Raw genomic sequence first — 27,143 nt, forward strand, 5'->3', positions numbered from 1 at the left:
CATTCGGGTATCTCTCACACACACACACACACACACACACACACACACACACACACACACACACACACACACACACACAAAGACTCACAAATAAACATGTAGCATGCAAAAAGCACAGTACAGATAATAGTGGAGGATACAGGGTGAGATAAAACTGTAAAGGTTTTGCATTATATTTTGTGCTTCAACCGAAAGCAGTTTTTCCTCTACTAGAAGCTCAAGTCCGTATCTGTGTCAGATATCTGTGGTTTCATCTGCACAAAAACACTAAAAAACAAATTGCAAATCTTTTTTTTCTTTTCCCCCCTCTTCATCTAACTATTTATTGTCTCTCAGCTAGATGGTAACAGAAAGACCTCATATCAAATCTTTCAAAGCCAATAAGTGTATTTCCCATAACATGGCTCAATTCCTCTAAATAATTCTGCTATTGCCATTACTGGAAAATAACACAGTATAACAAAATGTCAAATATGCAATGGAATTTTCCAGATAAGTTGTTCTATGGGCATTGATAAGATATCGCCTCAGTGAGCACCACTTATCCAGCAACTTACTTTACTTGTAAAGGCAAAAACTGTGTTACTGACTGCTGTTCCTGAGAAAGACAGACATGTCAACAATACTTAATAAAAACCCACTAGTGAATTACATTCACAGGAACCTGTAAGTGTAATGCAACTGTAACGTCACTGCCTGTGTGCGTTTTAAATGCTGCTGTGATGAAAGTAATGATCTGAAAGTTAGTAAAATGGTTGATTATGGATGATTATAAGCTCTTCCAATGAGTTTAAAATGTAAGTTTTAGATTATATGAGCCATATACATGAGCCATTCCCTGTACAACACATCCACTTAACACACTGTTTGCTGCTACAACTACACATGTTTCTTTTCCAAATATTTATTTATAAGTGACTTATGTATGTATGTATGTATATATATGTATATATTGTACTATTCTTAGTTAGCGTATTGTCTGTCTTGTCTTAATGTTGGTTTAAAATGGAGCACTGTAACAAAAAATAATTTCCCCCAGGGATCAATAAAGTATTCTGATTCTGATTCTGATTCTGATATGGCGGTGCAGCGGTTAGCACTGCCAGCTCACAGCAAAAAGGTCCTAAGTTTGAATCTAATCTGAAGTCTTTCTGTGTGGTTTCTCTCCTGCAAGAGTCCTCTCTGGATTCCTCTCAAAGTCTAAAGACAAGCATAGGGTTTGGTAAATTAATAATTAGGGATGGGTACCGGTTCTGACATAAACGGTAGTAACCAGACCGAAAAGCAGCGCACATTTCGGTGCTTTATTTCGGTGCTTTTTTTTCCTGAGCTGTGATACACTTCTAGCCAATCATTTTACGTTTCCGAGGATAGTAGGCGGGTCCAGGTACGTACGTTCAGTTAGAGCAGAGCTACAGATTAAAAATGCCCAAGGCGAAGCGGTCAAAAGTCTGGCTGTACTTCACAGCAAAAGATGCAAACTCAGCAGCCTGCAACAAGTGCTTTAAGGTGATACTGTGATACTGTCAAAGGAGGTAACACCTCGAATCCGATGAAACACCTGGCGACGCATAGCTTTTTTTTTTTAAAAGCCAAGAAATGCGCTGTATTTGATAGCTTGCTGCGAGACCTCACACCGAGCGCATCTACTGCGGATGTGGTGCCTGTTATCAGACCCGGAGTTAGCAACATCCCCAAAAACCCGAAGAGGAGAGTCCTGGCCCCTAGCCCTGCCAGTGTAGCAGAAATGATGACGGATGATGATACAGCAGCAGCCGTTCTTCTCTGCGTGAGTAGCTTAATGTTGTTCGTGTGTAATTTACGTTGAGTAGGCTAACCACGTTATTACATTAATGCATGTAAGGTGAACTAGCAAACATCATCATAGCTACATGCGGCTGTCTTCTTGTTTGATGGCAGATACTCCCTTCACCCTGGCCAAAAAGGCTAAAATGACCAAAGAAAAAGAGGGAAACAGCTAAACATGAGAGGTTTTTGGATAAAGTTTGTGTTTTTTCCATTGTTTAAGCACTGCTTCCAGCCAAGAGTGATACCATATATGCCCCATAGCTGCAGAAAAGGCTAACATTGTTATATTTTTACAAAAAACAGCTGAACATGAGAGGTTTTTGGACCAATTTTGTGTTCTCCATTCTTTAAGCACCGTTTAAGCACCGTTTAAGCACCGGCACCGTTTCAAAAGTACCGATTTGGCACCGGTATCGGATAAAACCTAAACGATACCCATCCCTATTAATAATCCTAAATAGACTGTAGGTGTGAATGTGAATGGATGTCTCTCTCTATGTGTTAGCCCTGCAACAGACTGGGGACTTGTCCAGGGATAGGCTCCAGCTCCCCTTAGACCCTGAATTAGGGTAGGATGAATTATAGCCATGGTCAGATCACCATCTGTGTGATATTAGCCGTCAGACCTAAATTAAGCAAACAGGAGGCTTGATGTGCAGCATGTGGTAGGGTTGCTGTGCCCCTCCTGTGAGCTGATGCCCAAAATGCCCATATAAAGGATAATCTTTTGTACAAATTGAACAGGAAAGCCAGTCTTGGAAACTGAGAGTTTATAGCAGTCCAAAGCCTGCTTGTTTGGCTAATAATGCTCATAACAAGCACTTCAACCGTCAACATAACCATTTAAGCTTAAACAGCCTGGACCCCCCCCCAAAAAAAAGTGTGTCTTCATTACTATTAAACTGTGTCAGAGGTGGGAAATCCTCCAAGTAGAAACCCCCCAAGTGATGTTTAACCGATACCAAAAAAACAGTTAGTTTCACCAAACCCGCTGCAAAAAATAAAAGCTTTTAAAATGACCAAGATAAGGTTTCAGTTTAAAATTGTGAATTTTGTAAAAGGAAAAGGAACTCATTGACAGCTGTGCAATTTCTTCCTAGAACTTTATGTGCGTGCAAAAAAGCAAAAAACAAAGGCAGTATTACCATGAAGTGACAGAAAAGGAAATATAACTTCCCTGAAGGATGATCACAAAAAAACAAAACCCAGATATGTAAAACCGTGTGGGCTGCAGAAAAAATGGATGTCAGTGTTTAAACAGGGGGCAGATGGGAGGTCTGTAAAAATATCATCAGTCACTAAGTGGCTCTAACCAAGAAGCCTTGCAGCTGTGAATTCTACAGAAGTGACACAATTACATGGAAAGGGCTTGTTTCACTCCTATGGATGACACAATTTTCAGCATTTCACTTCCTGCTGAGGTCCCATGTTCCCTCAAGCAGTTTGTGAGAGTCATAAAGTCTGCTAACAGGACTGTTGAAATGTCACGGGAGCATGCTTGGGTGTGCTGTACCTCCAGGCAGGCCAGATGAACGTCTTTGATAATACAGTTGCTCCCAGACAACACAGACTGCTTTAGCAAAAGGCAGCTCAGCTCGAGGGTAGCTAGACGCACTTTACCATCTGCACACAAGTAAGAGAAATGCATAAATAAGTATCAAATATAACACATTGTTTCCTGTTAGGTCAAAAATCTAAGAAATGCATCACATGCATCATATCATGCAAAATGGCTATACATGGTTTGTGAGCTTTAACAGCTAAAGTTTCTACCTCATTTGCATTTGCCGGGTTAGAAATTCTCGTAACAAATGTTTTTGCTCAGTGTGCCAGTGCATACACTATATGTTCAGCTTAGCAATATGCAAATAAAATGAACATCAAAAGAAGAAAAAAAAAGAAGGTACTTTTTTTTTCTTTTTTAAAGGTATGAAACACCACACCAAATGTGTGTATGTGTTACCTGGCAGTGCAGCTTGGCTCATAACTCTAATAAGTCTTTCTACGAGGACCACGCTGTAAGAACTCCTCTCCTGGTCTGGAACTGGCAACTGCAGACGCTCCAGAAGATCAAGGTTGATACCTACAAACAAATTAAACAGAAAAACAAAGTAAAAGAAAATGCCAATTCTGAGCCACGATCATTAAGGCTGTCATCTTGACTCGTCTTTATTCTGGGAATCTAACGTATGTAATATGTTTAATTGGTTCATCAGCAGCACAGATGGAAGGCAAATCACTGTAAGCCGTAGAGTTTTACTTCCTAAACAGCTGCGACACCACTCCACCACATTTAGGTTTTTTTAGCTGAAGGATGACACAGACATTACTTAGAACCTAAAATTATTTATGAAGTCAAAACTGAGGTGTAATCATAAAAAAGGGACCTAACACACGAGATAAACGACTGCTGTGTCCACAAATAACAGACAAACTAGCAAAGAACCAATTTTAAATTGTATCTTTAGGCACTTCGTTACTAGCAGCCCGTTGCAGAAACACATCATTTAATCCCATGTATTTAGCTGAATGAAAAGATAACAGTTTGACAGGCAGTAAAGAGTATTTTTGCATGAAGACGCTGATTCCTAAAGACCTGTTTACCAAAAATGTGGAGTGTGTTCTTAAAAACTGTGAAGAAACTAAAGAAGTGGGGGACATCTGTATAGTGAAAAGGCATTTAATTCTATTCTACAAGAGAAGAAACTGCATGTTTTATGAAATAGGAAAAAATCCTTCTACTGTTCACTGAATCCTTATATGAAATAGTCTCAGTGGAAAGGTGACTTGTCTAGAAGCCATTCTTAAGGAAAAATGCTGAAAAGACTGAAGTATGCTAAATTACAAAAGAACCGGACAGGAAATCAGTGGCCACAGGTCTGATGGAGTGATGAATGCAAATTTTAAATTTCTGGTTCAAATTGTTGTCAGTATCTACAGAGGTCTTCAGGAGAGAGATACAAAGGTTTGCAGCCACATGTAAAACAGTGTGGAGACTCAGTTTTAGTTTGAGGTGTCATTTTTCCAGCTGGTGTTGCAAATCTGGTCAAAATTTATGGATTTAGATCCACCATGCAATACTAAAAGTATAGATTTTTCCGCCTAACATTGATCCCAAACACACTGCCATTGCAGTGGAAGCATATCTGGATAGAAATACACACAGTGGATCACTATCAGTCATGGATTGGCCTCCCCAGACGTCAACATTACTGAAGCAGTGTGAGATCACCTTGGCAAAAAACCAAACAAAAGGCAGCCAATATCTAAAGAAGAGCTCTGAATGTCCTTCAGGAAACCCGGAGAAGTATTCCTAAAGACTACTTAAAGAAATCAGAAGAAAGTTGCCTGAGAAAGTTCAGGCTGCGATGAAGAATAACAGTGGGCATACCAGACACTGACTCTCAAGCTGGTTACAACAGAAACATTTTGCTTCATGTACTGTATGCCTTCACATGTTTTAATAAATTACTGCACCTATTTCCAAGACCTTTGCACAGTGCTGTGTAACACTGAGTGCTCAGGTAGAGTAGAAAAGTACTATATAAGAACCAGTCCATTTACCAGTTGCTGTATACAAACAAATGAATCTACATGTATTTTAAAGAGAACAATCACACAGCCCTTGAAGCAAACAGATGTCAATAATTTTCTTTGTTACTTGATATTCATTCACTTAAATAGAGAGACAAAAGCCTTATTATTACATGTCAAAAGGTTTATGCCAGTGGACAGATTATGTTAACAGTGAGCTTTTGCTTACCTTTGCTGTGTGAGAGAGCGTAAAGTAGGCAGAGGACAAACAGCGCATGGTAGTCGTCACTGGTGCAGTCAAGGGCACTGTACACCATGTCTAAGAACGGCCTGCAGGGAGCGAGAAAGAGACAACAAAGAGAACATAGCTTCAGTTAACAATTCTGTCTTTCCCATTTTCAATTCTTTAGACTTTTAGATGAGGTTTACATCGCACTGCGCTCACGTGTGTTTGTGTTTGTGTGTGTGTGTGCGTGCATGTACCTGCTCCTCTGTGTGTGTGTGCGAGTAGCTGCAGCTGTCTTCTCCTCATCAGTGATGTTCTGCTCTGTCAGCTCTGACACCTTACACTTCTCCATCACCACCATTTCTATCTCTGCACAGATACACACACCGCGAGATGCATACTTAGTATTTACTTACATAAATCTCCACATATTTGGAGAACCACCTACCTCACAGAGTATCATTCACATCACAAATTTAGCACACTTACAGACACGGAACAAAGAGGCTCTAAAACGTATGGACCAACTGAAGTGTGAAGGTCTTAAAACGTACTAAAGCTGCCAGGAAACCTCATGTGTTCCTCACAGTATTTAGAGCAAGCAGGTTAAAATTAGTAATTTATAGTAACACATCAATAGACAAAGGAATATTTAAATCTATTATGAAGAAAAACAGATCTATTTTTAAACGTATTCTTTAAAATGTTGGTAATTTTATCACTTGTTTTATCAGTTAACAGTGGTAGGCGTCTTTGTTCCATCCCAAATGGTACTCATGTCATTCTGAAACCATCTTCCCCTGCAGCCCATGACCACATTTGTGCTTTTAAAAAAAACGAGTAAAGAAAAAAAAGGTTGAAGCTGTTAATGCCTCAGTATAAATCAAAGCATAAAAAAAAAAGAATCATTTCAGATGCGTGAAATGGTCACATTTTAATATAGACACACACACACACACACACACACACACACACACACACACACACACACACACACACAGAGCAGGAGTGAGAGACAGGCGGAGAGATGAGGAGCACAGGATGGAGTATCGCTGTGGGAACCAATACTGCTACGTGGATTGTGCTCAGCACAAGATCAGTGGTAGCCATGATGATCATGGGGAAATTAAATGGTGCCAAGAAGAGGATGCAGCAAAAAGAGGGAGTCCTCATCTTAAAACAAGCTAAAGAGACGGCTTCTGTTCTGATTGTGCAGCGTTGCCTGTTTTTTACTCCTGTTACTTTTTCCAGGAATCTTTTATTTCCTGAAAAAAAAATGATGAGGCTGTATAATATAAATTTAAACACAGCATTTTCTTGTAGCTGCAAATGAAAAGCAGCAAAGCCACCACATTTCCAGTGAAAAATGTCAGGTGTTCTTTCTTTAAAGAGTTCTCTCTCTTTTCTCTTGAGGATAACCAGAGTGCATGGGAGACCACATTGGATTTATGGCAGTGAAGAAACACTCACAAACACAGTCCTGTACTGCTGTGTCCAGCGAGACACACACTCACCTTCCGCCGTCTCCCCACTCGCTCTGCTTCCCTTAGAACTCCCACCTGCTCCTATTCCCTCTGTACCTTTTCCCTTTTCCCTCTCTCCTCCTCTGCCACTGTCATCATCCCAGCCCTCTTCTAGTCCTCCTCCTGCACTGCTGCTTCCGCCCCCAGCCCTTTCATCATCTTCCTCTTCGCCCAGGTTCTTGTAGTTTGGCCTCTTCTGTGTTCTTTTGCGGCCACGATGGCGGGACAGCTCCAGTGAGCGCTCCAGAGACTCCGGAGGCTTGATGAAGCGGCGCATACCTCCCGCACTTGCCTGATGGATAGAAGCAAAACAGGACAGAGGCCAGGGTATGAGGAGAAAAGGAATATATCACCTGTGGATCACTCAGTTATTATTTTAGTCAACAACACATAACCATAACCTTCAAAACTGTTTTAAAAATAACATCACAAATGTACGAGCTGCAATCCAAAAGACAGATACAAAACTTTTCCATAAAAAGCCAAAGGAATTCCTGATGTTCTGATTTGTGGTCGATCAAATTTTTAAGGTTGTCTCACTGTGCACCTCTAGGCTGTTTTCAGTGCTGATGCTATTTTTAAAACAACCTGTGGAAGTCCAGTTCTGACAAGTTTCACATGTGTATCTGCAATGCAAGCCTGAACTTCTCCACTGTTTCAAAACAGAGAGCCTCAAGAGTTTCTTTTTGGAAAAGAAAAAGAAACTCAAGCTCAAATCAGAGGACCACCGCTGGTGTTGAGAGAAGAGTCCATTGGTGCAGCTTAAAAATTCTTGCACTTTAAATGCAATGCGATTGGGGTACAATGTTTTGATGGCTTGTAACAAAGTTTGAGTCATTTCTTTCAGATGCTTCAGGATATCAGAGTAGTCAGTAGTCATTACTTCGAGTCAGCAGTATGACTCTATGAATAACCGTATGAGCTGTTGAAAATGTTCCCAACTGCACTCCTCACCTGACCGAACATCTTTAGACTCATAAATTCTTGACTCCTATGCTCAAAGCTGCTGTTTGCTCTCTGGGTTCTAAGCTAGAGACCCAGCAATGATGACTGCTGATATGCATGTCAAGTATGTAGACTTCAAACTTCTGCAAAACAGAAATTTGACTGTGAACACTCACACGTGTGTTCACAACAGGACATCCATCTAAAACAGCAGATGCACAGAAAGCAGCCCAGAGGTGCACAAAGAGAAAGCCTTGCAGGTAGGGCTGTGCGATATGACCAAAATCTCATATCCCGATATAAGAATTCTATCGGCCCGATAACGATATAAATCACAAAAATGTAACATTTTCTGTAAATTCTGTGAATCTCGGGCAGCTCGACTTGCGGGAAGTGTTTCCAGCTGCGCATCATGTAGCTGGAGTCGAGTGTTTTTAACCGATGCATGAAACTATACATTTTTAGACAAAAGGTGTAACGGCCGCCGTTTTCTTTGTGAGTATTTATTACACGGCGTGCTGCAGGGAAAAGCCTGTTCTAACGTTTGAGTCTAAGGTTTATTTTTTAGCACCTGACAGCTCTTTAATTCTCATCCGTAAATAATCTGCTCTTTCACGTGATTCAGTTTATTTTGAAAAGTCTCAACAGGATCTTGAGCTTTACTATGAAAGGTTTATGTGGAACATAAACAAGCGGACACGCGATGCTGTTACCGTCATTGTTGGTAACCACAACGCATAAAAACAGGCGCTTGTCCGTTCGTAGTGTGGTTATATTAAATATAAGAGAAAGAGAGAAGTTTAAGAAATTAATATAGCCACTACAGTGACCATCAAAACCATGAAGAAATATTGTCGTAAACAGTTTATTTTGCGACACCACGAAACAAACGATAGCGTAAAATGAAACGATAGATGTTTTTATATCGTCATCCGATATATATCGTTATATCCAACAGCCCCACTTGCAGGGCAATTAAAATCAGTTATGTAAACTAGATATCATGTATTTAAGTCTTTTTGGCAGGGCAAAAGATAGGCAGTGGTCCAAACAAGAGAAACAACAAAGGAAAGCTGTCAGGTGGTAACAGGAAATGCGATAAGCCCCCGAAAAAAAATTAACACATGAACACAAGTATTTGCAGAAATTGCGTATTTAATTCCATCTATATATAATTTTACTTGTGTCTATTTATTGTCACACTAATTACAAAGTCTTACAGTAAACATACACTGATGTTAATCAAAAAGCCACTTCCCACTTCATACATTTTTGGACTAGTTCCTCTCTCACACACACAAAAACACACACGCGCTTTGAGGCCCTTCTGTGTGGCCATACTCGAACTTTGAGAAACCCACTTTCCACATACAGCCCCCAAACCGACACCAAAATGCACATGCACACAATCCCACAGGAAACAACTCGTAAATGATAAAAAAAAATGCTGAGCAGTGCTGTTAGGGCTGTCACTTACAGTAAGTATAACATGTGTAATTGTGACAATCTTCCTGTTGCACGTTTTAATCACAAACTCCTTACTGCTGCACATGAATATGAAACTCCAGGACGTTTCAGAGACTGCAAGTAATCATAAAGCAGTCATTTCAAAACTTGATGATCCTCTAGTTCATTTTCTACATACAGCACTAATAGTCTAGTCTGACGGAGTTATGACTTCAGGTAAGATTACAGTTAAACAAACAGCTGACCAAACAGTTAAGAGTGGAAAACAACGTCTCATATTCATGTTGATGTAACGTCGACATGTGTTACCCGTGTTAACATTTCTGCACACCATGTCCTTATAGGTCAGAGCTGGTTTAGGGTTTTATAAACAGCTTAAATTTGTGGGTGATTACTGTATAAAGCCAATAATTAGCAAATTAATCTATTAACTAACTGATTGATATTTAATGAGCAACTACTGTTATCAGCACTTTTTCTCTTTTAGAAATTATAAGAAAATGATGACGAGGTATCTTCTGAGATCCACGTTGATCCATGTATTTTCAGCTTTATGTTCTACCAGAGAAGCTTAGCAGGATTAAGTTGAAACAGCATCCTTCCTGATCTTTTATCAAACCTTGGTGCAATCCTTCACTGTTTGAAACAAGCCATTTGGCTCCTTTACTTTTTCCTTTAAGCCATCGGTCCTCTGATTGGCTCCCCTTGCAAATAAAAAAAGATTTCAGTATCAAGTAAGAGGGGCTCATGGGGACTACTTGTACATATGCTAACCGTGCACTTGCAAATGAGCAACCACTATTTCAACAACTCATTGCAAAAACAGGAACTACGGAACATCGTAAAAGGAACTGATATATTTCATTCATCCTCTGATTTAGCAATTAATTTACTAAGTATTTATCAGATTATTAAGGAATTACAATAATGATGGTAGTGGCTATAAAACTATACAAAACACACACTTTAATGGCTTCAGGGATGATGCGAAACAGGACTGAATTCCAAGATAATCCTTTCTCTCTGGTTTCATTTCGTGAAAAGATTCACCTGCTCTTACACCGAGAGGAAGAAAACTCTGTATCTCACACTGAAACTGGGTGGCCTGATTTCACTGAAGTTCTTGTGCTAACACAAACCACCAAACACAAACATGAGCACGTGACCACGTCAAAACATACATGCACTTACATACGAGCAGGTGTCTGAAACCATCCTCCTTATTCAAATGTGTGCCTAGGATAAACCCAGTATCAGTTTCTCTCCATCAACCTCTGGTGAAGGTATTGTGGATGAATCACAGCAAAAAGCTGCATATTTATATACATCATTTAAAACCCTCGCTTTGGCCCTTTCTCCTCCATCTTTTCTTTCTTTTTTATTAATTTCTTATGACACAAAGGTATTCTTGTAACAATTAAAGTCTTAAACATGTTGCCACTATTATTTTATTTCACGCTTTTTAATTTAAAATTCAGAAAACCTTAGTTATTAGGTTTTTTCCCCATGCTTTAAAAATACTCACATACACTGTGTGTTACTGGTAGGATTACATTGTAGTTACTGCTAAAAACACAGTGTGTATTTTGTCAGAGACAAACCACAAACCAGTATCAGTGTGTGTGTGTGTGTGTGTGTGTGTGTGTGTGTGTGTGTGTGTGTGTGTGTGTGTGTGTGCATGTATGTGTGTGTGCGTGTCACACCTGCTAGCTGACTATATTCTGGTAAACCACTCGCAGTCTAAACCAATGCTGAGAAATTACTGGAGGTCAGGGAGCATGCACGACATATCTACAAACACACACCCGCTTGAAAGTAGGGTGCCATTTGCAGGTCAAAAGATAAACCCAATTTTCCTGCACAGTAAACGAACTGCACGAACTTACGTTACGCAAAAAAAAAAAAAATACTGCCACATGCATGCAAATATCAAAAACATGTATCTAACTGGTGCACTTGCAAGTAAACACATCTACAAAAGTGTGAGAGAAAGAGAGAGAAAACACTTCTTCCAGGAAAGAGATCTGGGTTAGGTGAGCCAGCTCTGTCAGTGTTCCATCATGTGACCTAATTTCCTGCCACATCAAAGACGAACAGGAGGTGCCATTTGACCACCTGCGCAAAAACAGAGCCCATACCTCATATGTCTGCTGTTTTATCTACAATAAATCAATCTATAACACGGTACATGTGATTTAGCAGATACGAGTGCAACTTCTGAGTATCTACTTGGCATCTTTAGGAATAGTTAGTAGAACTTCCTCAATTAACCATGGTGATGTCACACAAATGTGTGGCATGCATAACACTTGTTCGCTGCACTAATGTGCTCATTAGCGTTTTTACATGCACCAGAACAAAATGCCAAATACACTGCTGCAGGGTAAATGCCAGTAAATCACACAACCTGCACCGGTATCCATCTTATCAATGTCAATCAGTCAGAAAAAGAATAATTAATGTGCAAACGCAAATTTGTGTTGCCTAGTGGAACGGAAAAAATAAATAAATTACCCCTGGTAAAAAAAGAAAACAGTAACTCATGGATAAACACAACAAATATGATTTGTTAATCTACTTGATTTTACTTAAGAGAAAAATATATAAACAGGGAAAGTGATCTTGAATGAATATCTGGCAGGTACGTATTTGGGTCTGGCTGCCTCCTGTTGTGGTACACCAAAGCTGTGAAGACATCACGCCTCTAGTTATATTCACTGAAAAGGTAGGCCGTTTCTTACAACAGCCAGAGAGCTCTTGCGCGCGCACGCACAGACACACACACTCAGCACAGAGAATAACCACAAGGGTTCTCAGAAACGCTCACTACCTCGGCACACCCACCTGGCTTTAAAAGCAGATGGTCAAAAAAAAAATGTAAGAAGCAGGGGCGGGGCGATGAAGGAAGAGAAACTGAATCAAGAGTAGAAAATGAGAGGTGAGGGGAACTGGATGGGGAACATTAGGTGATGAAAGGGGAAGATTAAAGCGGTGGCAGAAAAGAAGAGGGAAATTACAAGAATATGCAGATGGAAATTAAAGGGCACGGAGCAGTAAAAGGAAACCGAATGCTGCTATCCAACGCCGTGGCAGGAAGACCGAGAGCACGACAGGAATCAGGAGTGTTCAAAAAATGGAAAGGGAAGAAAAAGAAAAGTCAAGTAATTTGCATATTGCTGCCTTGATGTGGGTGAATCATGGAGAAAACCATGACCCTTCGATCTCATAACCACCTACGCACACTTCTGGAACACAACTGTGTGTGTGTGTTGTGTGTGTGTCCATGCGGTTGCTTCGTAGGTGTGAGTGTGCACATTTCTTGTTTGTATGCTGTACTCACTCACAGTTTTACCTGTTACAGTACAGTACAGTTTACAGTACATTAACATATACAGTCAAAGTGTGTGTGTGTGTGTTACCGTGCTCTTGTGCGTGCTGTGAATATCTGTCGGTGTGGTGAATACAGACAGATCTCCGTTGAAAATAACATCTGCAAGGGCATTGACCAGTGGCTGATAGTGGATGATTAGAAACACCTGAAAAACAAGAACATAAACACAAAATAAGTAAAATCAGTTTCTGGGCCACTAGAGCTGATTAGAAAATAAATTATACTGTTAAAAATTCATTTAGACATGATCATCTGCACCAACATGTAAGCATTGCAAATTACACAAATATAACTGGCTCCCTTTAGTTAACACGATTTACAGTCAATGGCCACTTTATTAAGTGTGTGTTAATGCAAATACCTGGCAGGAATTCATGTAAACATGAGCAAGGAATTCAAACCAAGCATCAAAATAGGGGAAAGGGGTGAGTTAAGCTACTCTGAACGTGGCTGTTGGCGCCAGACTGGCTGGTCTGACCATTTCCAAAACTGCTGATCTGCTGGGATTTTCCCACACAAACATCTTTAGAGTTTACAGAGAATAATCTCTAAAAACAAAAATATCCAGTGAGCAGCAGTTCTCTGGGAGAAACTGCTTTGTTGATGATGTCAGAGGTCATAGGAGCGTGGCCAGACTGCTTCGATAACTTCGATAACAGTAACTCAAATAACCACTTGTTGAAAACTCAGAAAACTGAGCCTACAATTTGGAGCATAGGTTCAACAAAACTGGACAACATAATATTGGAAAAATATCATCTGGTCTGATGAGTTTCTCCATGAATCCATCCTGCCTTGTATCAGCAATTCAGGCTCCTGGTAGTTCTGGTGCGGGAGAAATTTTCGTGCACACTCCCAGAGTATTCTTGCTGATACTTTATGACTATAGTGCACCCATCTTCTGATGGCTGTGTCCAGAAGGACAACGCACCATGTCAAAAAGCTCATATAATCTTAAGCAGGTTTGTTGACCATAACTATGAGTTCAATGCACTCAAAAGGCCTCCACAGTCACAAGATCTCAATCCAGCAGAGCAACTTTGGAATGTGGTGGAACGGGAGATTCATATCATAGATGTGTAGCACCTGTAATGCTGTCATGTCAATATGGATCAAAATCTCAGGAATATTTCCAGGACTTTTGTTGAATGTATTCCATGCAGAACTAAGACAGTCCAGGAGGTAAAAGTTGGTTAAAGCAAGTAATAATAAGGTGTAAGTAATAACTAATGCAGCATAAAGTAAAGTTTTATTTCCATTATTCACATAATAAAGCTAGTAGAAAAGGCTTTACAAAGAGCAGCTTGACTGTATGACAATACACCACCGGATTAAGCAGCCACAGCAAGATTACACTCACAAGAGTGTCAGCAGGCAGGCAGGTGTGTGTGTGTGTGTGTAACTTACTTGAGACAACAGATAAAGGGACACTTGAGGGTTGATCTTCCGCTCTTCAGACTAAAGAGAGAGAAAGAAACAAGAAGATTTAAGGTGATATATAATAACAACAAGAACATAATGTGTGTGATAATCATTTAGTAGTACGAATATAACAGTCATGACCCATATTGCAAACATTTATCATGTCAAAAGAAAATTTGATTTAAACAGTGTTTTAACTGTCTAATGTTCAACTATCTGCATTTATAACTCATAATAATTACGCTTTCACCTGGAATATAATCTTTTCAGCTCACCTTTGTTTTTTTATAGATATGTTAGGGCTGTGTGATATGACACAACACACTGGATGATGAAACATTGTGCTGTTGCAAAACATGTTGCAATATTTTTTCATTGCTTTATATGACGATTTGCAATAGTCACCACGGTGTAAAATAGTATGCAGAGTTTATGAATGAGAAGCAAAAATTAGCTGTCAGGTGCTCGAACTAAACTTTACATTTAAATGTTAGAATAGGCTTTCTCTGTGGCACACCATATAATAAAGATCAAGATAACTAGTCATTACAACTTGCATTCATAAATATATATGGTTTCATGCATTGGTCAAAACACTCGACCCCAGGTATACGATGCCCAGCTGAAAACACTTCACACAAGCCGAGTTGCCTCATTTATATTAGGAGCGTCTGCAATGCAGCATACTATGCAAAAGATATGTGGAAGAACAGAACAACACGTCTCTGAATGAACTTAACAGTGTGCTAGGACACTCTGCATTTGAGTCAAGTTTCCCGACAACCATACAGGAGCAGTAATGATAGCCAGAGTGAAGAGTGAAGTTGTGTGTGGTCATCTAGTGTGTAAATCTGGAAGGGGTGGGGAACTCCAGGGCTCAAGGGCCGATGTCCTGCAGGTTTTAGGTATCACCTTGGGTCAACACACTTGAATCAGATGATTAGTTGTTTACCAGGACTTTGCAAAACTTCAAGACATGTTGAGGAGGTAATCTATCCATTTAAATTAGCTGTGTTGGATCAAGGACACATCTAAAACCTGCAGGACACCGGCCCTTGAGGCCTGGAGTTCCCCACCCCTGCACTACGGGATAATGCCACATAAGGCCCATATTTAAGATAAGATAAGATAGAACTTTATTAATCCCTCGGGTGGGTTCCTCTGGGAAATTCGACTTCCAAAAAGCACAGCAACGACCGAAGTTACAGTTACAGAATTGTTATATATATATATATATATATATATACACACACACACACACACACATATATAAATACAGAGACAAATATAAATAAAATATACAAAGGGGATAAATAGAATAAATAGGAATAAAAAATAAAAAATAAAAAATATTTATTTCATTTTTGATTATTTACTTTAAATGTAAAAAAAGAAATAGTACTTTTCATACGGTGATTACATAACTATTCACTGAATTTATAGAAAATGCATTATAATGATATATAGTGTTATTGGGATAGAGGGAGAGAGTATTAAAAGGCTTACTGACCAATCGAAGCACTTTACACCACACATATGGGATACTTTCTATGTTCTATGTAATTTAAGATTTTACCAAATCATATGCAGGCACAGAAGACCATGCAAACTCCACATGGAAAGGCCCCTGAATGGTTTGAACTCAAAACCTAGTGGTAACCTCTATGTCACCCACACAGCACCACCTGCACAAACTGGCAAATACCTAACCTAACCGTAACTTCTAACTCATAGCTTTTCTGAGGTGATCAAGCAAAACCACTGGTTAGTCATTAATCAAGCTAAGAAAAAAAAACTACTACTGCAAACTGAACATTTTTCAACTTTTTAATTTTTCAACTTGATAATTAGCTTAGGAACAGAACCGTACTACACTGCATGTGTGAAATGAAAGGAGGAAACCACTTTAACACAACACACACTTCAACTTTGAACCTGTGAACATCAGTCTAACCAGATGTATTCAGAAATGCACTCCAGAGTAACGTACCGTCTCAGGACTGACCAAAGAGTAAACATAGAGTGGCAGAAAGAGACGGTTGAGGAGGTGGTCGGTTAAAACGTCATTAAGGAATTCACAGTTGATGATGAGGATATCGTTTAGGTAGTGGAGGTGGTCAAGGTGCTCTGCTACCAGGTCACTTAGCTTCCCCCTGTTTTTATGTCTAAGACAGACAGAAAATAAATAAATATATATAACATAGAATAATAAGCATGAGCCAGATCAAGGCTTCAAACAAGGACACTGCTGACATCTAGAGGCTACAGTGAGAAAAACACTTACTCTTCATCCGTCTGTACACACTTGTCCAGTTCGATGACGTGGCTGCCGATAAACCAGACCAAGTTACTGAAATATGGGACCGCGGTCTTATCTCGAATGTAGTGCAGCATGTGCTGGTTGTCCACTAGAGAGAGTAGAGGCATGGAGAGTTATTATCAAGGTCAGTTCCACAAATACAAAGACTCATTCATGTGTACACAAAACATGTGATCCTCGAGGAATACCAGAATATAACCAGATAATTATACACATTTAAAAGCATATTAAAATTAAAAAAAAGGAATTATTTAAAAAAAAATACCCAAAGGGTCAAAATAAGGACACAAATTGTCAATCCACTATCAATAAGGCCAGATGAATTTCCCTTTTATATGTTAATTAGTCAAGAATAAAATGCTTTGCCAATCAGTTTTTGCTCTGTTTAACCCAAGCTTGTGGCCTGAGCTTTCCAGATGCACCCTCTTGAGAGGTGGCCAGTTTAGGTAAGAGTAGTTTTCACACATTAGGTGTGTTTACATATGTTGGGATTACCACTGTATTGGTGGAATGAGTGTTCATCAAATGGGTGCACAGTCTGATTTCCTGCTTTAAGTTATGCTATTCAACTGAGGCCTGCAAATTTAAAGAAGGATAAAAAAAGCTTTGAAGGATGGGCCTGACCTCTTCGGCTTGCTCCTAACGTCTGCTTAGAGAAAGGCAGCTCCAGGATTATTAGCCACAATTAGAATTTGACCGATATTTTTAAGGCTAATATTGACACTGATATTTGCTGATATTTTATTTCTTCCAGGCAAACAAAACAGAAAAAGTTTCCTAAACATCTGTTATTAGTAAAGAATCATTTAAGTTGTTAACATTCTACTTGGATCATTTGTTCACGTGTTTTGTCAAGAGGCAGGTGCAGAGTGCCCTCTGGTGGCCAAACTATGCAACATCAATGCTGAAAGCATGCCTGAAAAGTATTTCTCCTCTGTCATTACTACTTAAACATTACATTTATTGGTCATTAAAAATGCTGATACTTCTGGATCATCAAATAACTTTTATTGATAAATCGGTCAGTCTTTAACCACTGCACTGCCTGCAGTCAGATTAGATTGAGGCTTAGCCATGTCTTGGGGAAGAATACTAGAAAATAAGAAACTATCTGTCCTATTGCTGTAATAATTTTTATTTCTATTATATTGCGAGCCTTTCAGTGTTAGAGCGCAGATTTTATTTGGGGCAAATATACACAGAACAAAGTGAATTTGTTCACAGTTAACTGGAAGGTGAAAATGTTTTTTTAAAACCTGACAATGCAATCAAAGTTCTGCAGGTCTGCTTATTTAGAGAAAAAAAACTTGTTTAAAAAAAATCTGGTCAAGTCAATATGGTTTCTGGTGCTTATGGGTCTAACTGCAGAACTTTAACAAGCACAGTTACACTGAACTCCTCCAATAATAGACTTTTTTTTGTTTTTTGTTTTTGTTAATTTAATTTGAACTTTAACATACAAGGGTTTTTCAGGGGAAAACAGACAATCAAAAGAAACACAGAAGTAAATGTTCTTTAAGTGTTGACTTAGGTGAATGACAAAAGCAACATCCTGTAGTAAACACCACCAGTCGAATTATAGTAACACTTTTTCATGGAAAATCAAAATGCAAATAAAACCACATGGTTATTATACTTCCAATCCAGACAGGTCAAATTGAGACAAGTAATGCATGAGCAGCCAAATTAAATTCATGAATTACACAATGGATAGGGAGACACTGACTAAATAACCACAGTGATCAAAACTGTTGAGCCCATCACCAAAATAAAAACCAACATGTGGGGCTTAGCTGAAAATTAGGTCGTTGGAACAACAAACCCAAGAAACAAAATGAGACTGTTTTTTACTGCATGAATGAAGTGGATGATACAGAATGATTGAAAAGAATTATGCTAATACTCCATACATTTAGAACAAATACACCATTAGGAGCAAGCAGGGCAGGGTAACAATTCACATTAAAGCTCCCCCCAAAACCCCCAGACTAAGTTAACACTATAGAGCTGAGGTGTCTTGACATCATTCAACACATGAAGAAGAGTAACTGTAAAGAAACTGAACAGGATACCAAGCCCTGAGAAAAAGACTGAATGAATGGAACCAACTTACATGAAACTGGAGTTAGGCAGATGGGACGCGCAGAAAGAGGAGGAAGAGGGAGGGGAGAGACAAAAGAGGAAGAGTGGTTGTTGATAAAGGAGAGGGGGGGGGGGAAACAGACACAGGTTCAATGTGAGTAAAGGGGCGGCTGTGGAGGGGTGGAGGCTGGGAACGACCTCACAAACATTTATTAAAAAATAGCAAGGGCACACCTGGAAAAGGAGTTGCATATGTAATGTACATATTTAAAACTTGTTTTGGGATTTTACGGAGGATTATGTGAACAGCAGACACTGAAACAAGCAGCCCCCACCCCCAAAAAGAACAGTTACATTACTTGAAAAATCAGCGCAATAAGAAAACTTGATTCTACGCAATGACTAAATGCTTTGGGTTCTGAATTAAATCCTTTTTCAGGTGGCCATCTGTTGCAAGGTATGTCCTAAGGAATCATTAAGGAGCATCAATACGAAGTAACCTTCACTGCAATATTTTTAGTGTTGTGATACTCTAAAAATCCAACTAATTACAACTATTAAATCAGCAAAGGGTTTTCCACAATTAAATTATTATTATGCACAAGTGTAGTAGGCAGTCTAAAATTCAGATGTTGTGGGTGGTCCCATGACAATCTCACAGACTTGAAGTCAGAGTTGCTACATTAAAATTATGCTTTTAAAGATTCCTTATTAAAGCATAGCCCGTGGTCAGTTTAGCAATGACACATCCCCTTTAATACTACATTGATTTATAAATGACTTTTGTTCTTATATTGTTCAAAAAAGTTGTACCTTTGGGAGTTAGAATCAGGATGTTATGGACGGCGGAAGAAAGCCATGTTGTACAGAACAAAGTGTTACATGCGGGACGAGACGGACAGATACGGACACAAAGCAACAGCTTGTGAGACTTTAAAGCCTTTACACTGAGCAGCTGTTTCATTTAAGGTGACAATAAGCATGACATGTACAGAGAAGCCAAAACCATACAAGGCAATACCAGCTTCCCCTGCAATGAAATGCAGACAGCTTGGACGCACAAGGATCGCACATTGACGGCAGGAAGGAGAAACACTGCTGCTGAAAAAGCTGCTGAAAAGGTGTCGATGTTCAGACTGCTACTGCTTTCTGTAGTCTTTCTGAAAGACCTGCAGCCCCCCACATGACAGAGCTACAGGTGAAGGGATTTCAACACCTAACTGTGCATGGTGCTGGACTGTGTGAAGAGTCTCTTTACAGTATGGTGATTGTAACGTTTATTCTACCACGACTTATTGTGAACTTTAACCCTGTGTGTTGAAACCTCAGGTAATTTTATTAGAACCAAAAAAACAAAAACAAAAAAACTACAACAAGTCTGCTATTTTGTCTAATTTAAATTTTTACATCAAAATGTTTCTTGTTTACTTTTAATGAAATCTTAAGTGTAAAAGCATTCAATTAGCTTTCCAGGGACTATAAAGAATAACACGAGAATCTTAAAAACGTTAAGAATAAATAGTTTTAGTTTGCAAGTGTGGATAAAAAGTTCTAATATTCATATTATCATATCCAGTTAGAATTCTATAAAAAGTAAATGCATGTCATGGTTATAAATAACAACATCGCTTGGACAAAATCTTGTAATGAATAATTCTCCTAAAAAGGCTAATGCGTATAACCAGGAAGATATCCAGCAAAACGTAAATAAAAACAGAATGCAGTGATTTGCAAATCTTATAAATCCAATCTTATTTTATTCACAGTAGAAGACAGATTCAACCCGAACACTAAAACCGAAAAGTTTAACTCTCATGAAAAGCACTGAATAATGTTTAATTTGATGGCAGGAACTGATATCAAAAACGTTTGAAGAGGGGGGAGGTAAGAAGCTGGTAGAGTAATTGGTGCTACAAAGAAACAGTTGGAAGAACATTTTGCAACTAATTAGGTTAATCAGCAACAGTTTAGAATTAAAAATGTGCAGATGCAATAATGTGCACAAGAAAAAAGCAAAACAAAATAAAAAAAACCCTTGTTAATAAATTTTTGAACAATTTCAATGTTCCTCAATGGAACATTAGTCTTTAAATATTTCACCATCTACAGCAGTGGTCCTCAACCCCCAGGCCTCGGACCGGTACCGGTCCGTGAGTCGTTTGGTACCGGGCCGCGAGAGTTGAGGCTTAGGTGAGAAATTTATGGTTTTCAGGGTTTTTAATCGGTTTTCAGCGTTGTTTTGTTATCGTTTTTATCGTTAACTCGGTTTTCCTGGGTCTTTTCACGTGTGTTATGAATAAATCTTATTTTTTTCAGTACCGGTACTAGTTTTATTTTGTTGTATTTATCCGCGACACCTTAAAGACCGGTCTGTGAAAATATTGTCGGGCATAAACCGGTCCGTGGCGCAAAAAAGGTTGGGGACCGCTGATCTACAGCACTTAATATCAGAAGATTCAGAAAATCTGGAGAAATCTTTGTGTGTGAGCGCCAAGGCCAAAACTCTGAATTCGATGCCCGTGATCTCCGGGCTCTCAGTCGGTGCTCTATTAAAAACAGGCATAATTCTGGCCTCAGGAATGCTTCCAAAAGTCACTGTGTGTGAGCACAGTTCACAGTGCCATCCAAAAACGTGGGTTAAAGTTCTATCACGCAAAGAAGAATCCAAATTTGAACAGATATGATACAGATGCCCCACATTTTGAAACATGTTGCTGCCATTAGCGTTAGAATATAATTATTGGTTTATGAGATCTGCAAATCAATGCTTTCAGTGTTACCAAAATTTTAGTCATTGTCCCCAATTATTTGCAACTGGGGTTGCATGTTGACCCTAAATAAGCAACAAAACATTAAAAGAAAGAAAATTTGCCAGACTGCTTTTTAGTGTGTATTTGTTACAGTGTTACCTGTCAGTCATGCTCATGCACCAGAAGCAGCAGCAAGAAGAGGGAAGAACAGAGAAAGGCGGTCCCAGCATCCCGTGAGAGTGTGTGGATGTAAGCAGCGTGTGCACGTGCGTATTCACGGCACTCACCTTTGTAGACGTTGAGTGTGATGGTTCGGACTGCGATGCGGACCATGCTTTCAGGGTGGTTGAAAAACTTAATGGCCTCGGTGTACAGGGCAAAGTCATTAGTGTGCTGTGTGTGGGAGACAGAGAGTGGGCGCTGGTGAGCAAGACAAGGCACTGCACCATTTTGTTCAGGATGCAAATGACCACAGAGAGAGATAGAAGGCTGCTAAAGGAGACAAGAGTGCTGAATTTTGAAGGTTAAAACTTAACAGGAGCAGTAATCTTATAACATTACTGTTGTTTTAATGAGAAAATACTTAAAAAAAATACAAAACACTGTTTTGTGAGATTCAGAGGGGTCCACTACAAAGCTAGATTAGTAAGTTAGTGAGCTATGTTGATTCTAAAATCAAGAGCTTTCTGTATCATGCAAGTGGCTCTCTTTCCCACTGGCTAAATCACTGTAGAGTTTCGTTTTAAACTGGCTGGAAGAACCACTCTTTTTTATAGATTGTCTGCTGCAGTTTCATATATGCAAACTGTTAAGCTGAAAATCACTAAAACCAATTTGCATAAATTTGGTGGTTCGGAAAATATTTTTTAAATCTTAGTATCCTTGATTCTAATCTGCTGCTTAGTAACAGCTGGAATTGGAGCTACTAGAACACAGTACACACATTCAAATTCTAATGGATTTGACTTTTACGCGCTGACAATCTAAAGCGATTTCTATGTCTCCTTTATTAAGCAGTCTGACAGTAACGTTTAAACTGGATACTATTATAGGTTAAAGTTTCAAAGCTCTAATGTGCAGCTATCAACTTACAAATAAACAGCACAGCAGAGAGTGCACTCAGTGATACAATTAAAATTAAACTGTTATTTTATTGCTATGTGTGCTCTTCAGATTAATGATTTTCTTCAGCATTAATTTCTTGGCCTTTTGCAACACCGTTGAAAGGTTTTTATTTTTCTTTACTTTGACGATGTCTGATTGGAAGAGGTGGCACTCGCGTGTGAAGAAAGGGTCACATGACCTGTGGAATGCTCCTTTTTATATGAGCGTGCACAGAGCCTTGACTAGAGAACCCAACTTAACAGAGACCTTATAACCACCGTTGTGATACCAATCAAGCCAGCTAAGCTAAAGAAAGCCCAGCTGTGTCAAACGTCCCTCGTAGTATATCCCCCTGGACCACCTCACGTACTGCTAGACTCATAATAACTCATAATAATCTTGTGCAGTGTTGTTTGTTTTGCCATTAACTTTTCAAGTTTTCATCTTTTAACTATAAAATTCTAGTATTGGCATACCAGTTCCAACAAGAAATTTGAACAAACCAATGTACTTAATTCTGAGCATAATGAGCTTAACAGCAGGGACTTCTTCTTCTAACCATAATAAGATTTTAGAAGCTCAACACGTCTCAACATACCAGCACGCTCCATTTAGCAATTCTGCACAACAACCTGATAACTCTGGATACTACTGTTATCTCTCTCTGTGCCAGTGCCCGATTGTCCACCCGACCATTCCTCAGTTGCTGTGACCTCCAGGCAGTCATAGCTGCGAGTCAAGCATTTAAACAGTCACCCAGAATCACAGCAAATGAGGAGTTCTGAGCCTGACACCAAACCCAAACCGACTTTTTGCAATAGTTTTAAAAATGTGACTTGTGTAGTTCTGAGAAGGAGGAAAGCTGAGCAGTTATCAAACGGCACCATCTGCAGGAGAATAAACTATAGCTAAGACTCCAAAATATGAATAATAATGATAATCAAACTAATAGATTAATTTAAAATATTTATATAACATATAATAATATAAACTGCTTAAAAAAGGTTTTAATTATTTTTAGAATAAAAAAATATATTTGACTTTAGACCAACAATGTGTCAAGTTGGTTATTAACACTAGATATTTGTTAACACACAAATTAAAACAAAAATGTAATAGTTAACTTAAAAAGACATAAATGTTCTCAGATCTACACAACAGGTCTGGTTTTGGCTTCAGGGGTAACGCTACCATCAACAGTACACCAATAACTTTCCCCAGCACAAAGAGGCCAAGGGAAAGACGATAGATATCACTGAAACATCAGAGGTTAGCAACATCACAAATGAATAGTGTGGTCAGAGTTCTTGGCAACAATCTAAAACCTCATTTGCAAACAAATGACACACAAACACACAATATGTATCATATAGAAAAATAGATTTAGAAACAAGCCCAAGAAATAATGTGTCCGTGCCACGTTCTAAAAAATCAGTTATTTGCTGTGTGCAGTATCTCTTAAATCAATGCTTCTACACAGGAAGCCAGTATTTTGACAGAGAAAATGTGCTGCTGATTTGCAGAAGCTCTGTTTCTATGTTCTGCTGCTAATCTGCCTGTTGGGATAAGCACACTGATAAGCTTTACTGGCAGAAAATGCATGTGACAAATACGGTTCCAGACTGAAACTTACTTTAAGTGTTTTTATTTGTTTAATTGAAGGCATTTCATTTCTAAGGATTGTGAATTTATAACAAAATCAACACAGCCACAAGTTCAAGTGTTGTGCAGTAATTGTGATTATATACACACACAAAATAACCACTCAGATGCCTTATTTTTTCCTGTGCAGTCTACAGCTTCCTCATTAAACCACAAAAACAACACTGCACATGTGGAAACAGCCTGCTCGGCCTGCTGGTGCAGCTGCATGCTACTCTCTGCCCCTCACTGAACAGAGTTCACACAATGAAAAGTATGCCTACAGCAGGGCAACAGGAAGTCAGTACTACAATTCCTTTTGAGTTGATTTGTCAGTGGGTTGCTAAGAGAGTTTGAAAAGTGGCAAAATGTAATGACAAAGTTAACAATAAGGAGGTGAACTGAAGTTTGCACAACTGTCCCCCAAGCACTATTTGTATATAATTGCATATTAAAATAAGTGCATGTGTGTAGTAAATTAGATAAAGTATTATATGTATTCCTTAAAATTACTTACTGAGGGGTAAAAAAAATTCCAGTTTTATCATTTGCAGTTTCAGACAGTTGGCTGATATTACAAATTTGCTTCATTGCACACTGCTTCCATCCTTAGTGTCTTATGTTTCACCACTTCCTTCCCTCCCTCGTATCTCTCATAAAGATATGCAGACACTGAGCAGAAGGTTCTTCATGTTTTGTTAGCCTGTCTTTTTCCTCTCTCACACCATCCCTTCTCCCCCCCGTAGCCTTACCTCATTATAGAAGAAGTGCACGGTGTGGTTGTTAAGTTTGAGTGACAGGGTCTTAAGGAAGGAGATATAATAAGCCATGATCTCCTCATCCGAGAAGTCAAACTTGTGGACAATAATGGAGTTGACGTGGTTGTTTGATAAGAGATAATCTGTAATGAGAAAGGAGGCGACACGTTTAGGGTACAGAGAAGAGATGGCTTTTATTAAGCCTCCAGATTGTCATGCAATTTATCTAATAGCTCAGCATTTACAGAAAATGACACAGTGTTAAAAGCTGAAGGTGGACTGATTCATTTCACTACCTTAGGTTTTCTTTCACTGTTATTGGAGCAAAGGTGAGGTAAAGCTCTTGTGGTGACTGCAACACCTTGCTGAAATACCAACTTTAGTTTATGTTTATAACAACCCATTGTGAAATGGACAGTATATAATCTACTAAGATTTTGGTTCCCCAGTAACAGATTTAAAACTGTCCGTGAAGTTGGATTTAAGAAATAAGTGCTGAAAGTTAAAGTTTTTAGAACTTGTTTAGTGCCATCTTGTGCCAGTTACAGACTTACATTAGCTTATGTTACCTAACCACCGTTAGAACCGATAACTCAGTGGAATATAAGGAGACTAAAACTTAAAAATCAGTCTAAGGGGATCACTGTTGTACTGCCCCTCACTGCCATGTATTAGCTGTAATATTCGGGTTTGCAAAGCACTTGAAACCAGCGTGAAGGACAGTCTGTTTCAATCACCAGCTCGACAAGCTCTTATACAGAATGCACTGAGCCGCGTGATCAACTCGCAAATCAGATGTTCGCCAAGTGCAATCAGCACTATTTTATGAAATAAAATAATATAGTTTTTTTGTCCATTGCATACATCAACCTATTTTTCCTGCGTTAGTAAGAAACTTTGTTATGTTTGACCATGTGGTAACCTGTTATGTTGTAAACTGTTTAGGTGTGCTTGGGAAAAGAGAGACTATTTTATTGTATAAAACAGGCCTCATTGACTTGGGTTTTTGACTCCAGCTTGCTGGTCCAGTAAACCACCTGTCACCTGAGAAAAACAGATTCTCCTTCACACATTTACAAAGTGCTTTATAAACCTGAATATTGCAGCTAACAGGTGGATTATCCCATTTCAGTGCAGTTAGCCAAACAATGAAGAACCACTTACTGCTTAACAGACAGAGAGTTAAAGTACAAAGTAGAGACTTGGTTTGTTAACAACTGAACATAAACTGTAGTACTAGAAAACATAAGGTAAAAAAAATGGAAACACGATTAAAGTTTATACGGTTGAAAAGAGAATAAAGGGTTCAAGAAGCTAGCTGTGATTATGTTAATTTCAAGTATTTAATTAATGGTATAAAAATCTGTTAAATTGTTAGCAGAAAACAACGGATAAACAACTAAGTGAAAAACAACAGCTTGCTAAAAATGTGAATACAAAGTTGTATATTATTAGAAATGGTTAGCGGTTTAATTATTAGCTGTACACATTTAAAGTACATATAGTTACATTAATGTATGGATAAACTGTGGATTTGTTAGCTAACAACACAAACTAAATAGCTAGAAACATAGTCACATGAAAGAAAGTTTTCACAGACTTTATACCGTCAGTGCTTTTTACTGCTTTTACAGTTTTTACAAGGTAAGCAGTAGGCAGTTGCAAAAAACAGGAAAAGAGTAAAAGACAAAAGTGGAAATGACCCCCTTAGACTTCTTTATTTTTCCCTGAGTTAACAGTTCTATTAATAGTTACCTAACATAAACTAATGTCAGTCTATTAGCAGCATTAGTCAGAGAGTGAAATGATGTAATACTACTTACATAGGGAAGTCTCATGGCTAATGTTTTCAAAAAGTATATTGAGGGTCTGGAGGAGCTGGACACACACGTAACGTCCAGACTTCTGACGGAGGATGTTCAAGAAGAAGGCAAACATGTTCTTCTCCAGGAAGAAACTGGTCACAGACATAAGACACAAGCAGGAAAAAAATTTTTTAATTCAAGTTGACTGAATAACATACAACCATCATAAAATGGACAATGTCTTTAAAAAAAAAAGAGAGAGAGACATTACCCTGCTTACTAATATTATGGTTAGGTGTTTATTTATCATTTTCATACAGTATTCTTAATTTACAGCACTGTGCACTTGAACAACCTCTGAGTGTT

General features: G+C 38.8%; 1 protein-coding gene across 4 annotated transcripts in view; it reads right to left on the minus strand.

Moving 5' to 3' along the window:
• The window catches only part of clec16a (C-type lectin domain containing 16A), a 53,285-nt gene that overhangs the window by 24,549 nt on the left and 1,593 nt on the right, over positions 1-27,143 (minus strand). For 3 of the 4 annotated variants that reach the window (XM_085453763.1, XM_085453759.1, XM_085453761.1), the window contains 12 exons: positions 26,796-26,929; positions 24,967-25,115; positions 21,757-21,862; positions 16,602-16,725; positions 16,308-16,482; positions 14,303-14,353; positions 12,924-13,040; positions 7,084-7,384; positions 5,827-5,938; positions 5,573-5,673; positions 3,773-3,892; positions 3,323-3,432 (listed from right to left, as the gene is read on the minus strand). In XM_085453763.1, the coding sequence (XP_085309889.1) occupies positions 3,323-3,432; positions 3,773-3,892; positions 5,573-5,673; positions 5,827-5,938; positions 7,084-7,384; positions 12,924-13,040; positions 14,303-14,353; positions 16,308-16,482; positions 16,602-16,725; positions 21,757-21,862; positions 24,967-25,115; positions 26,796-26,929 (1,600 nt within the window). The remainder of the gene's footprint in view (positions 1-3,322; positions 3,433-3,772; positions 3,893-5,572; positions 5,674-5,826; positions 5,939-7,083; positions 7,385-12,923; positions 13,041-14,302; positions 14,354-16,307; positions 16,483-16,601; positions 16,726-21,756; positions 21,863-24,966; positions 25,116-26,795; positions 26,930-27,143) is intronic. The other variant, XM_085453760.1, reaches the window with a different exon arrangement.

Source organism: Copadichromis virginalis, linkage group LG4, assembly GCF_057382275.1.
Source record: "Copadichromis virginalis isolate Kocher_CV1m ecotype Utaka linkage group LG4, C_Virginalis_male_GT1.1, whole genome shotgun sequence".
NCBI classification, from domain to species: Eukaryota; Metazoa; Chordata; class Actinopteri; order Cichliformes; family Cichlidae; genus Copadichromis; species Copadichromis virginalis.